This window comes from Alosa alosa, chromosome 24 (genome assembly GCF_017589495.1).
Source record: "Alosa alosa isolate M-15738 ecotype Scorff River chromosome 24, AALO_Geno_1.1, whole genome shotgun sequence".
NCBI classification, from domain to species: Eukaryota; Metazoa; Chordata; class Actinopteri; order Clupeiformes; family Clupeidae; genus Alosa; species Alosa alosa.
Genome location: NC_063212.1, coordinates 8,540,541 through 8,554,918, shown reverse-complemented (window position 1 = coordinate 8,554,918; position 14,378 = coordinate 8,540,541). Strand labels below are relative to the sequence as shown.

General features: G+C 40.0%; 1 protein-coding gene and 1 long non-coding RNA gene across 3 annotated transcripts; one reads left to right on the top strand and one right to left on the bottom strand.

The window, feature by feature from the left end:
• Positions 1-6,264: 6,264 nt before the first annotated feature.
• On the top strand, positions 6,265-7,907 carry LOC125289049 (growth arrest and DNA damage-inducible protein GADD45 gamma-like). The gene is made up of 3 exons (XM_048235718.1): positions 6,265-6,355; positions 7,287-7,489; positions 7,613-7,907. The coding sequence occupies exons 1-3, from the start codon at positions 6,265-6,267 to the stop codon at positions 7,724-7,726; spliced, it is 408 nt and encodes a 135-aa protein (XP_048091675.1). The 3' UTR covers positions 7,727-7,907.
• A 793-nt stretch (positions 7,908-8,700) lies between these two features.
• On the bottom strand, positions 8,701-11,803 carry LOC125289123. 2 transcript variants are annotated; one of them, XR_007192573.1, is made up of 4 exons: positions 11,411-11,803; positions 11,219-11,271; positions 9,544-10,374; positions 8,701-9,306 (listed from the first exon to the last, which is right to left on the bottom strand). It is a non-coding gene; the product is annotated as an uncharacterized LOC125289123 (long non-coding RNA). The 2 variants fall into 2 exon arrangements; XR_007192572.1 differs by having other exon boundaries at positions 9,544-11,271.
• Between the last annotated feature and the right edge of the window lie 2,575 nt (positions 11,804-14,378).

Below are 14,378 nucleotides of genomic sequence, written 5' to 3'. Positions count from 1 at the left end.
AACACTTTGAGACAGAATTCATGCGAAGCCCATGAATCAAATAAACTCAGAATAGTGGTTAATAACTTTGTAATGATAGCTCACATTAACTACAAAAACGTAGCGTTAGCTATTAGGCATGTATTCTCATGTTCATATTAGCAGCTGCCAAACGTTTTCCTCAAGCAAAAAAAAATCGAACGTTACTTAAATTTGGTAAGGCGCACTAGCGCATGTAATTTTATTAGCCTAATTTCGGACCCCAAACAAACAGGATGTCTATTTCTCTGCGATTCATATAACACCATTTCAAACACTTCATTCATACATTACCTTTCCATACATAAAATCTGTCAGCATGCTAACAAACAATCAAACCTCAAGTCAAGTAACCTAACGTTAAGTTAATGTTAACAGTTCACTGACTAAGTCAGTTAACAGTTCCCTGCAAGCTTGCTGCTGCTTCGTAATTTAATTGACAAACTTAACATATTGTGACCGCAACAAATAAACATCCCTTTCACATAATGATGATAACCAACATAGAGATTTGTGACTCACCAAGAAACTTCTGTGGAGGATGAAATGCTGCCATCGGTTCTTCACGTTACAATTCTAGCTGATACTTTCGTTAGCCAAATGTATCGGTTCTTCACGTTAGCTGATACTTCCGTGAGCCAAATGTATCGTTTCTTCACATTAGCAGAGACATTTAGACATTTCTGGTAAGCCAAATGTATTCTTTCTTTTACAGTTCACTGTGTGCTTTAGCTTTCAAGCTTCGTAGGTGCATTACTGCCACCAGTTGTTTGGGAATGGAATTGCATCTCTGATCGTCGTTCTCAACAAGTTTGACACTTATTAATGATTGACGGTACAGAGGCCAGTCAGGGTGCCAATGAGATTTCAGATGGGGCCCGGGCCCCTGTGGCCCCGCCCCTAGAACCGCCCCTGCCCAGAACAGATGAATAGGTCCAAAACCTCTTAGAGGTCTTCAGGATATCCTGTCTTCTCTGTCCAACTGTTGCTTGTTTCCCATCAGGGGAGAGAATGAGTGTTACACTCATTCTCGGGATGAGTGTTACACTGTGAATGAGTGTTACACTGTGTAGGATGTGTTGTGTCAGGATCTAAAGTCACATCAACTAAGACATAACAGAGTATAAATGTGTCAGCTCTACTCATGCTCATAGTAGTCAGCATTAATCTCAGCAAAGTATAGGCATTGAAGCACTGACATGATGTCTAACGATACTAAATTAAAACAAAAGCAACAACACAAAATGTGATGATTGTCAGAATTATATTAAAAAAATACCTGCATGATTTTAATTCTCTTCATGTCATGTGATTCTGTAGGGAAGAATGAATGTGACAAGTGAGAATGCTGAAAGATTGTTTGATGGCATCTTTCAAGTACGGTGGATATTTGGCACTTATCCTGTTACAAGGCATTACAGTATGTAATAACTCAACAAAATGCAATACATTTTCCCAATAACTTCCACATTTTGTAATAACCTGACACATTTTGTAATAAACTGCCTGAACACGATATGTAATAAACTCCTGAATTTCTAAATAAACTATTATATGTTTTTTTAATGAAAATGTAGTAATATGGTGCATTATGTAATAACAAAACGAAATGTATGTTTTTTTCTGTAGATGTTATATTGTTAGCAATCCGAGTCTGAGTATGATTATACTATTGTGTAATAGTACCCTATACATTATGATTAAACTGAATGTTGTATGACCTCTAGACTATTGCTATTCTCATACGTCATGTCGAAATGTCAATTTAGGTCAGTGGTTTCTCAAATGCAATTGGGTTATACACAACTCAACAAGTCACAAATATGTGACTTGTTGAATCTACTTCTATCGAGACACGTGAAGTTAAGTTTAGATTAAGTGAAGTTTAGATTGTAGCACAGTAAGCACATGCGTGCATCATTTAAAGACTCCAGGAGCATAGAGCGAGCAATATCATTCATGTTGGTCAGTGCCTGGTAGAACTATCTTCCAAACTGTTACAGGCAAGGCTTGAGAAACATGTTTTGACCAGAGGCAGAGCTAAATTTGAAGGAATCTGTAGTTGCTGTACAGCAGATGAGACAGGACGTGAGAGTGTCACCACTCACTAACCCTAACCAAAAGCAGAACCAGTACATTAGCTTTAAGAAACACTGGCTAGCTAGTCTCCATGCACTGATGATGGATTGCTTTTGGTTTAAAAGGCTGTCGTTTTTGGATAATCCACACAAATTAATTTATGTCAGTGAAAACCTTGCAAATATTCTCTCTTATCAAAGCAGATTTATTTATGGGTACTGTAAGGGGGACCAAGGCAGTTAGGCAAGGGCGCAGGAATAACGTTTCAAATAATATTTATTTTTACAAAAATATTGAGCAACAATGCAAAATCATAGAAAAATGCTTAACACAAAAATAAGTTAACTAAAGAGTTCTTGGCCAAAATGAGGTCAACTAAACATAACTCAAAATCAAGAAATAAAGAGCAACATAAGCATAACTGAACACAAAGAACTGACCTCACATACTGAGACATGGGGGAAACATTTAAGCTGGCTGATCAGACCAACAGAACACAAGAGGGATACAGACAATAAATAATATTCACATTGAAGACACAGACGAAGACAAAGATCAGTTCAACATAAATACTAAGTAAGTAAATAATATTTCTTAACTCAAAATAATCAAAAATAATATTCAACAGAAAAGAACTTAATTGTTAAACTAAACATAAGTTTCATCACAGGTGGAGGTGTCCTAAGGACTTTTAATCTGGCGGCTTCCGCCGCGAACATCTTTACGTCTGGACGTCTGGATGCCGGGTGCGGAAGAGCTCGCCGACTCCCACAGATCAACCCGCGGAAACGCAAACAAAGGGCAGTGAGTAATTAACAAACAAAAGATACTATATGTATTGCAAACTAACGTGTATGTAAACTCATATGTATGAAGTTAAAGCAGTAAGATGCGTAAATTAAACTACGTGTGCTGTGGTTTTTGTAGATTTGAGATTTGAATGATGTTATCGATAAATAAAGCAAACAAACTAAATATGGTATAATGAAATGTTGAGAAGCTAACGGTGCACTAAAAAAAGTAATGAAATCAAAGTAAGCGGGTTAAAATGTGCTTATGTGGTTTCAGTTTAAATGTTTGTGTGGGCACTTGCCAGTTGAGAGAGACGTGTTCACCGCGCTGCCACGCAGCTATGCGTAGGTCTCATGTGCGGCGCAGGGCCGACCGTCACAGGTACCCTCACATATTGTGATGTCCAAGTCTCATGTCAGTGTTTGTTTTCATGCATGCATTGTGTGGCTAGGAGCTAGGAGACAGACGACGGCCCACTTGCCTGGCTTTAAGTTTATAGTTTCTGTCCAAAATTGCATGAAAATTGCCCTTACCAAGTTTAAAAAGACGCGACTGTTCATCTCGCTCACCGGCCATGGCACTGATGTTGGTTTCCAGCAGAGATTTCTCTCTAGTCAAGTTGTTATTAAGGATCTCTAACTGGTCTTTCTCTTCAGTCAGGTTGTTGTACCTAAGCTGTAACTGTTTATTATCTTCAGTCAGGTTGTTATACCCAAGCTGTAACAGTCTTGCCTCCTCAGTTCTGAAGCACAGCCCTATGATGATGACAGCCAAAAGGAGAACACACAGCAGCCCAAGAAACACCACAGCCAGCTTGTAGGGACCTGAGGAGAACATCACATATGAGAATACTTTGCGTAGAACAATAGAATATACAGTAAAGGGACTTGCAGAATAATGTAATGTATAATTACCATGATTACGACACGCAGAACGATCCTGGATCTCGCTGTGCTTCAGTCTTTGTTGAGACCTTTTCGGAAATGCATTCATATATATATTTTCTGTATTGTCGCTGGGTCTTGTATTAATATTGGACAAATCTGGATCTTCATAAATGTCGTCAGACATGTTTGGTTCTCTCTGCTATCTGGTCAATGTGGAGTGTGAACCTGCTGGTCTGGATTAGTAAAGAGTGAGTGTTTAACTGTGCTGCAGTGCATGTCAAATATCTAAATAGGAAGTCACAAGTGTGGTGTACAGCAAAGGAAAAGCAAAAATAACTGTGCAGCCTTTTCACACCATGTCTCATGATGAGTAAAAATAATGTTTAATTTGGCAAATTTAATTTAAGATGACGTACAGCACTTTGCAATGAAAATGTTAGGCTACAGTGACATTGCTTTCATTCTGAATTGATTTTCTAAAAATGTAATGTGGCCTACAGAATCCTCTGTCACATCTTCTGTGATATGTCTTAAATATGAATTAAAACTATGGGCTCTATCTTTTTATGACATGCAAACCACAGTGCACACTAAAGCCACCATGCCACACAGTGAAAACATGCAGTTATACCAATATTAATCGACCCATCACAAGGTGCAATGAAGCAGAAATCACTTTTTAACATCGACAGGAACATGACAAAGGTTGATTTTGGTCTTGGAAAAAAAATCATGTACTGAGATATTCCTCATCAGTGTGCTGACCCATCAATGCACCGAGGTAGGTCTGCTAGAGAGGCGGTTGGTCAGGGCAGGCTTCATGCTGGTCCACAGAACTTGTGGGGCTACTGCCTCCTCCACACACAGCTTGGCGGTGAACCGATGTGCTTCAGCCCCAGTAGAGCAAGGGGAAGGTAGAATGCCTGATTATACCTGGACTGGCATGCGTGCAGAAGGGTGTTCCATGAATTCTGGATCTCCTGAGTGAACATCCACTGATGTGCTTTTATGTGTGTGTGAGTGTGCGTTTCTGGGTGTGTGCATGTGCGTGCATGTGTACTCTGTGTGTGTCTATGTGTGTATGCACATAGACGTGTGTATGTGTGTGCTTCTGTGCGTGTGTTTGTGTGGGTGTGTGTGAGCTGATATGGCCCCCCATGAACTGAATTCCACAAAACGTGGCATGCCTTCAGAGGGTGTCATACTGATCTCACACTTCAAATGGCACCCTCTGGAAGCACTTCATGATGATGGGGTTGGGTGCAGCTGGACAGAAGTCATTAAGGCTTGTTGCAGTGTAGTATTTTGGCATCGGCACAATGGAAGTGGTTTTATGTGTGTGTATGTGCATGAACGTGTGTGTGTGCGTGCTTGTGTGTGTGCATGCTTGTGAGTGTGCATGCTTGTGGAGTGTGTCTGTGCAAATGTGTTAGCATGTTGCATTGCTAGCGGGCTCAGACGTAGCCATAGAGGGAGGAAGATGGCAGTAATCAAACACATCCACGTTTTTCCTACTTAAATACAGTTGCACGAGTAGTTGATAAAAATGTGTAAGGTCACACAACATGAAACGTGGCGATTTTCCAAGCGAATAAACAGGAGAACTACAATGTGTGGCGCAATAGCACTTGGGAGTACTTGGGTGGCATGTTCCTTTAAGAACCACTGCTCCAGTGTGTCAGGGAGGTTTTGTTTTGTAATGTTCACACTAAACCAAAGTGTTTTACTTATTCTGTAACCAACAACTCTTAGATAACTTAAAGGTGCTCTAAGGGTTGCTGGGTAGCGTCACTTCTTTTGACATTAAAACAAAACAGAGAGCTAGCTCGCTCCTTCCTCCCCCTCCCTTCTGTGCAATTGAAACTCTCCTAAACGAGCATCTCGTCAGTGATTTGCTGGAACAGTTTATTATGGTTTTTGGGCTAGGTTTGCCCAGGTTGTTTTTGTTGCCGTTTTTGGAGCCTGGGCTGTCCACAAAGATCGTGTTTTTTATAGTGTATTCAGGACACAGGCAGCTAGCCTGGTGAGGTGATGTTTGCTGTAAATTACAAAAAATGTTTAAGCCTAAAAAACGCGTGGCATCGTTTAGAGCAGCTTTAAGCCAGGGATTCCCAAACTGTGGTATGCAAGCTGCCATTAGGGGGTATGTGAGATAAAAAAGTGCAATGTCGGAAAGGTGTTAAAAATGATTAATCAATTAATAATCTAATTAATTAATTAATAATTTCGAATCAGGTTGAAATTAAAGGAAATCATTTGTAAACTCTATAGTAGGCTATGTTTTCATTAACTAATAAGCTACCCACAATGCACGTGATTTCCTGCAGGCAGCCAGAATATCTGGTGCGTTAGTTTCATAGAAGAATAGGCTAGGTAGAAGGCTACGCAAACATGGAAAACTGGCTAAAAACATGGACACTGTCCAAAAGGCCTAATTAAAGCGATCGAAGAGGAGAAGCGAGAGAAACAGAGCAGGAGAGAGGTAACGATGGGATGGGGCAGAATGATGAAAGTGGAGGTGGAGCGCAAGGGGATAAAAGAAAGGACGAGACAGAAAAGTCTGCGCGAAGAAAACAAAAGTAGGCTATGGTGAGGCATAGGCCTAGGCTTCACATAGATTGGGAGACTGCCACAGTGCGTGGTTTGCAGTGATGTGCTATCTAACCAGTCTAATGTTGTTCGCCACACTGTTTTTTTTTACGTGAAAGCTCATAGACCACTTGCACATTTTGATTTTGCTATTTGTTATCATGTAGGGCAGCTATAAACATGATGCCTGGAATGCGTCAATAGAATGTGTTACTTTTTAAGGTGTCGGATGGTGGGGGTACGCGAGCCGATTCAGGATGTAGAAGGTGGTCCGCGGGGAAAAAAAGTTTGGGAATCGCTGACTTAAGCAAATAAATTGGTCTTGTGACACAACAAAGATTTCAGTTATTCAGATAATCAGTTTCTTCAGAGAATAAAGGAAAACAGTAACAAACCGCAAAATTCAACTGAGAACTAGGCCAAATGCATTTAACGATCACAGAGGTTGTGGCAATTTCTTCACAACATCCTCTCTCAGTAGCACAGCCTCATCCTTCTCTTTGAAAGTACATTTTGGCCTTGGGTCAGATCCAGCAGTTGTATGATTTCTTTTAAGGAATCTTGCTCAGTTTCACCCATTTCTACCACTGTCCTGGCCTGCATTCCTTCCCATGTACACTGTATTATAAAGCCAGCAAATGCGGTGATAGAGGTTGATAGTTATAATTTGTGTTTAAAAAGGGAAAGTGGAGGCTACATGTACTCTGACTGCCGACCAGACTCTGAAATGGAAGACACTTGTGGGGGGGTTGACAGTAAAAATGTCAATGTTAGCTTTACACACTGTTAACAGAATTAATCAGTGTGATACTTAAAGGAGAATTCCGGTGTGATATTGACCTAAAGTGTATTGAAACATGATACCGAGTGTGAACGTATGTCTCATAGCCCATCTCGGCTTGTCCCCTGCACTCCAAAAAGACAATGTGGCATGCTGCGTCTTAGTGATTGACGAGGAGTACGAATGCGACATTGCCCGTCAGATTCACTTCACCCTCATCCAGGCTTTTTTTTTTGCTTTCGACATCAACATCGTGAGGGTGAATGACATCGAGCGCCTTGCCAGTATCGTTGGCATTGACGAGTCGGAGGAATCTAAAGACGTCCACTGCATTCTTATCACGGTAGGCTACACTTTTGCATCACTTCAGTTCCTGTTTAACCTATCATGACATTTATGCTGCAGCTATTTGTAGGTTAAGTTCGTGTTTAGGTCATACTAATTCTTGTGTGCCTTGTTATTGCAGAGCCCAAATGTGGACTCGTGGAAGGATCCTGCTTTGGACAAACTCCGGCTGTTCTGCAAAGAGAGCCGCGGCATGTACGAGTGGGTGCCGACAATTACCCTCCCCGAGCGCTGAACTGGGCCACTTCTCTACGCTTCTGCAACAGAAGGAGAAGGAACCTATTCCGGATCACCGAGTGTGAAGTTCCCACTCTGATAGCGGAGGATGTAAAGCGAACCTCCAGATTTCGGGGACTCTCTCTGGAATTCCGTGCTGGCGCTGACTGGATGGGTACAGGAGTCGACCGGGTCGTGGATTATGGGACATTTCTGACAGACAAAATCACTGAGTCATCTTTGTTATGCCGATATGATGGAAAAGAGATGTTCTACAGTAAAACCAAAATGCAATGATGTTGTTAAACAATTTGCAGACATAAATAAACATTTCAAAGGTTTATCCATTATCACTTGTGTCAGTTGCTTGTTTGGTATGTAATAATAATAATAAGAAGAAGAAGAAGAATTTTGCAGTAAAAACTGGAATCTTTTTGGAACGAAACCCCCTTTCATCCTCCTTTGCCCATCGTGTCACTCAAAAGCTGTTGTTCATGTCACCCCGAGCACATGGCTACTTACCATATGACGTATTAAAGGCACCAGCACACATTTAAAGCAACAAGGCCTGTTTTTTAAAAGGTGCATTTATGTTTGCATGGTTTTAGCCTTATGAATGGCTCAAAGTTAGTAAAGTAAAGTAAAGTAAAGTAAAACATTGATTTTATGACTTGTTTCTGCATTTAAATAAACAAAATATGTATTAGTATTATTGTATTGGAGTTATTTGCATGGTTTTAGCCTTATGAATGGCTCCAGGTTTAAAAAGTAAAGTTAAAAAGAATGTAAATAGACAAAGACAAGGTTGTAATCAATGAAATGTTTATTAAAAATATTTAAAATGTAGAACAGGGCAATCAAACAGACAATAATAGTAATAATAATAAAAATATAACAATAATAATAAAAAATCTAACAATTAGAATACAATGGTCCTGAAGTAATTGATAGCTGACAAAATGTATGTCGCTTTGGATAAAAGCTGCCTGCTAAATGCATAAATGTAATCACATATGACTCTTTTAATAGCATGTTTTCACTCTGGGCCCTTTAGCGACAGTATATGAGAATGACAGTCTGTCTGTGTCTATGAGAGAGAACACAGTCTAGCAGAGTGTGTGTGTGTGTGTGAGAGAGACTCCAGATGTTTGGTCTTTTGTGTTGCTTTTCTGCCTTCCATTCTGCTCAAATAAAGTGGTTGAATGATTTGACAGTCTGTTTTTGCCTCACCTACCAAGACACACCTACCAGTCCGGTCAAACCCCCATGTTCTCGCAGGACGGCACCTCTATTGTTTTCATCAGGAGGTGTGTAGGCACCCCCTGTTGGGAAGGAGCCTCGGCACCCTGTGTTTTACACTGTCCATTTCAGACCCTAGTCTCTACCTTACAGGTGGTCTTTGAACTTGAAACACACACACACACACAAAGTGTCTGCTCAGGGAGGTGGAGCTGCCCCATCACACACACACACACACACACACACACACACACACACACACACACACACACACACACACACAAAGTGTCTGCTCAGGGAGGGGGAGCTGCCCCATCACAGGTTTCAAAACTCCTCCCAATCGATTGTGTCATACGTGCACTGAAAAAAACCAAAAAGACAGAAGACATGTGGATATTGCTCTAGTGAAACTAAAATGGGATTCACAAGCCATGAAAATCAGAAGTGAAAAGAATAATTATGGTCTGCTTTTGTCAAAAAATGTACAGTTAAAGTCAGTAACAAAGATTCACAGGACTGGAGAGAACACAGATTGCAGAGGGATATAGAGGGAATGCACTTGATTACTTGTTACTTGATTACTAGATTCATATTAACCTCTTGCGGGAACTGTTGGTCAAGGATAGCCATGGGGTCTTGGCTGTAATCTGGCAACTCAGTGATATGTTTGTGGCAGCACTTGTGTCTGGGGCAACACCAGGCTCACTTAGCAGAATGGAAACGGAGAAAAATACATTAGTGAATGAACATGGCATTCCTAACTCTGCAAGATTCATGGCCTGTCTTCCAGACTACAGACTGCATTTGTGCAGCGCCACATTACAATACAGTTGTTTCCTGGCGATATACAGTCATTATTAAAGAGGAATGGTCAGGGAAAGTACAGTTAGTACTTCCTGGCTCATGTGGCCCACAGAGGATGAAGAGCTGCAACTAAGTACATGTCATTTCTAAAGCAAATTTAAAACAGCTCATGTTATGGTCATGTTCAGCACTGGCAAGAAAAGCATAAAACAATAACTGTAGCTGGGTTGTAATGAAATGGATGTATTATAGGAGAAGGACAAAAAAGGAGGAAAAACACACACACACACACACACACACACACACACACACACACACACACACACACACACAAAAAAAAGTGAAAACGTAGAAAAGTGAAGTTAAAAATGAAACATCTGTGGTGGGCGTTCCAGAGTATGAGAGCGTGGTGGGAAAATCAGTTGATTGACCTGGAGGATTACATACTCCCGGGTCTCTTGGATACTCCTGCCTCATCTTCAACGACACGTGTGGGGGTAAAACATTCCAGGGAGGATGGTGCAGTGCCTTCTCCTGGCCCTCGACTGCTTCCTAACCTTTACCAAGTGGTTTTCCTTCGATACACTAATGGGATAGAGTAGGTCAGCGGGAATCCAACAGCGCCTCGTTAGGAAAAAAAAAAAGTTAAAGAGTGGGGCTTGTTGAGGTCCTGTGTTGCATTGTGTCAGTGTTGTGCAAGTCAGAGCCTTGCGTAGCCAAAGTGATGTAAAAAATATATGTGAAATGCCTGCATCAAGTATTCCCAGAAGAGCACAGAGTAATATCTTAGTGTTGACTGGTGTTCATACACATGTATGTTGATTGGCATCCATGTGTTTCACCATGTCTCAGTGATGACATTCAATCTCAGGGGGTTCTTAAATCCATTTCAGTCCCCAATGTGTCCAAAAATGTGCCTTGTGCTTGTTTGTTTTTTACATGAGATTATGAATGTGGTTATTATTATGCTGTTATGAACACTATATAAATACATTTTTGTTATGTCTTTAATCATTTGACATAAACAATATTGTAATAATGCAAAATGTTTACACAAAACAATTCCACAGTGATCATTAACCAGAATTCATGTTTTTAGCTATATAAAAGTTGACAAAAGAAGTGTGACACACACATGAATTTAGTTTATATTTAGAGCACTGCACTGCTGGGGATAGGTGGCAGAGGTCCCAGCATCGTCAGTTGTGAAATCAAGATCTGGTCTTTTTGAGGAACACACAAGAGAACAGGGGTGTCTCTTTCCAGCTTCAAGAAACTTCAAGACCCAACTCTTTAGAGAGCACCTCCTGTCTTAGCACTTACCCTGCATTACCCTCTCCACCCTGTACAGCACTACTTTCTTCTACACACTTCCCTCTATGTAGCTTGATTGTTAATCCTCGTTTGTAAGTCGCTTTGGATAAAAGCATCTGCTAAATGCATACATGTAATGTAATGTAATATTCACCTGTCCAGGACATGGTTCTGTTGTTCCCCAGGGCTACCCGGAACATTGTTCACCTGCAATACAAACAAACAGCGATTTATGTAAATTTCCTAACCCCTAAGCTTGGATCATCTACAGAAACAACAGCAATGAAAACAACAAATACACACACACACACACACACACACAAAACAAGTTAAGAAAAAATCATACCACTTCTTTTTCATTTGTAACGACATCTGCCGTGGAGCGTCCTGGGTTATTGAGCACAAAAAAGCCTTTGCTCTCCAATCTCTCAATGAGTGCACGGCAGGGATCTGCGCTGTTCATTAACTCCGCGATCTCACCGTATTCCCAACTTCTGGCCACCTTGGTCCAGTCTTTTTGGGATATCTTTGCTTGCCTGAGTCGTTCTTTCCGCATTTCCTCCGTGTCTTTTTTCATGCAGACCTTTCTCATATGAGTGGACAAGTTTTCATATGGCTTTTTGCATTTAAGGCAGTAAAGGATTTGCCTGTCAGGTCCGTCCCTATAAAAAACATAAATAAACAATGATTTACACACTGTTACAACTGGCTCATGCAGACACGTGCAGAAACAACGGAAGAGTGGATAGGCCTAAAGAGGTTCATCACAATCCACATACACAGAGTCATGAGATCACTGGGATGTGCAATCCCATTTTTAAAATATCAACCTGCCAGGGACTGTAGATGAAAACTAGTTAGTGACTAAATCTGGTGCATTTACATGTTAAGGTCCTGTTGATTAATGTACACTGTTCCTTTCTTTCTTAAAATACATGTAAATAGACAATTGAGATGTATTATTAAGGAAATGAAAATAATTCTTACATTGTATGCCACTTCAACACTGATTTAATTCAAACAACAAATGCACTTCAAGGCAGGGGTTACCTAGAAATCAAAATGAAAAATGAAGGAAATGACACTGTTATTACATGACACTGTTATAAGCAAACTTTTCACAGAATGAGGTGAATTTAGATAGATAGATAGATAGATACTTTATTGATCCCCAGTGGAAATTCAAGGTCTCAGTAGCACACAGACAATACACACACATTCACTAACAGCAGAAAAAGTAATTAAAGTATATAATATAAAAACACAACTAAGCAAGGACAGTAGAAGAGAAATAATATACTAAATATACTAAAATACAAATTATACTAACTAACACTTTATCTAAATCAATTCTACAAAACAGTATACACATAGTGTTGATTAATCAATCAAGAGGCACTTGCAATGACTGAGGCAGGGACTGAGCCTGTTATTCTCTGTGCATAGTAAGGTAAGGTAAGGTTCTCTGTGTGAGTGAGTGCAATGGTGATAGTGGTCATGGTGATAGTGCAAATGAGTAAGTCCAACAGTGTAACAATGCAGTAATAAAGTCTATATATATATATATATATATATATATATATATATATATATAATAAAATATATAACTATTTTAAGAAAAGGTATAAGTGTGGCCACAGCTCGGCTGTGGCATGGAGGGAGGGGTTATGCACATGTGCTAATGTGCTATCAGTGAGGCAGAAAGACAGTGGTAAAAGTTGCTAGTGGATTTAGTCACTCACTTTCTGTGTGTCTGCCACTGTCCCCAGCAACAAAAGAGGTGTGTCTTAAAGTGTGTGTGTGTGTGTCTGTGTGTGTGTGTCGCACCCCCGCGATCTCCTCCTTTTGTGATCTCCACTGGTATTATACTACCTGGTTTTAAGTTCAACAGATTTATTGAAATCCAGTTCCAGCAGGTGAATAAAGTGCTTGTTGCTTGCAATGGTATGTGTTCTTTGTGTGTTTAAGTGGGGGTGTGTGTGTGTGTGTGTGTGTGTGTGTGGTTTTCTGTAAATAAAGAAATACAAAATATATAAATATAAATTGTACATAAAGAATATAACATACATAAATATACATAAATATATACATATGTATGCACAAAATATACAGACTAATGAGCACTCGACAATATTCACTCTGCAATATACATAATTGCTATGCAATAAATAATTGCTGTGCAAACAACCGAAATGCTGAACGGCAATGGGAATCAACAGAAACCAATGCAGTAGAAATCTGGAGCTGCACCGTGTCTTTATAAACATTAAACCACTCTAAGACCACGTATGGAGCATAACAGTAGCCTTCAGATCCAATAGTCATGTGACCGACTAGTGGCGCGAATATCACGAACATACACGAATATAACTAAATTGGCAACACTATCGCGAGTGCAACAGTTGGACTAATACTCAGCAGAATCGTAATTCACAAGTGTACTACAACATTGTATGAACATTCATCCATGAATAAAGGTATTACTATAACTACTGAATGTTATATTTGTGCAACAGGTTACTAGAATTACAACAGACATGAGCATGCTATACTGCAACTGTAGGCTACTAAAGTAAAATACCGTCAAGTTGACTACACAAAACAAGATACATCTAACACCAGTATGGAAAATAGTTGTACACTTACGTTTTCAATAACGCACACGGCAACACAACAGAACGTTTATATGATTAACGTGCAACATTAAGAGCAGCTGTACTCGTGTTTGGCAACGAACTACAAAGGAAAAGGGAGTATTTGCGCATGTGCACAATACGTGAGTCTAAGGAGTGACGTAGGCTCATCTGTCCAGCAGGGAGTTTTCCACACTACCCCTCCCCCAAATAGGTCAATGGGACCAGTAAAAATTGGTTTCTTGCCTCCTACAAATCTCTGACAACATATTCAATCTTACATTTTAGAAGATTCACATTTTAGACGATACTTTTATGTCTCTGTGACAAAAACTCGCGGAGCTCTAATAGTAAGCCTAAAAGTACAAAAAAAAGGCTATAGGTATGTATCTCACCGGCGGGATAGAGACGTCTCTGATGCTCAGTGTTGGGGAGTAATGAGATAGGCTACATGTAGGCTAATTGCGTTAGGTAATTTAATTACAAAATAAATGTAACAGTTATACATTACAGTTACTGGAGAAAAATGTGGGTTTGTTTGATAGCGTTAACCTTTACTGTTTTTTTCTTCTGACCTAGTCGGAGAACAGGGAGCTTACAAGGATACAAGGATACAAGGAAGTTTATTGTCACATGCATATAGTTACTGGAAGTAAGAAATGCAGTGAAATTATGTCTGGT

Excerpts from the sequence above, each read along its gene's own strand:
- LOC125289049 (XM_048235718.1), top strand. The coding sequence starts at position 6,265 with ATGGGATGGGGCAGAATGATGAAAGTGGAGGTGGAGCGCAAGGGGATA. Across the intron at positions 6,356-7,286 it reads TCTGCGCGAAGAAAACAAAA|ACAATGTGGCATGCTGCGTC; the intron begins GTAGGCTATGGT and ends CACTCCAAAAAG. Across the intron at positions 7,490-7,612 it reads TCCACTGCATTCTTATCACG|AGCCCAAATGTGGACTCGTG; the intron begins GTAGGCTACACT and ends TTGTTATTGCAG.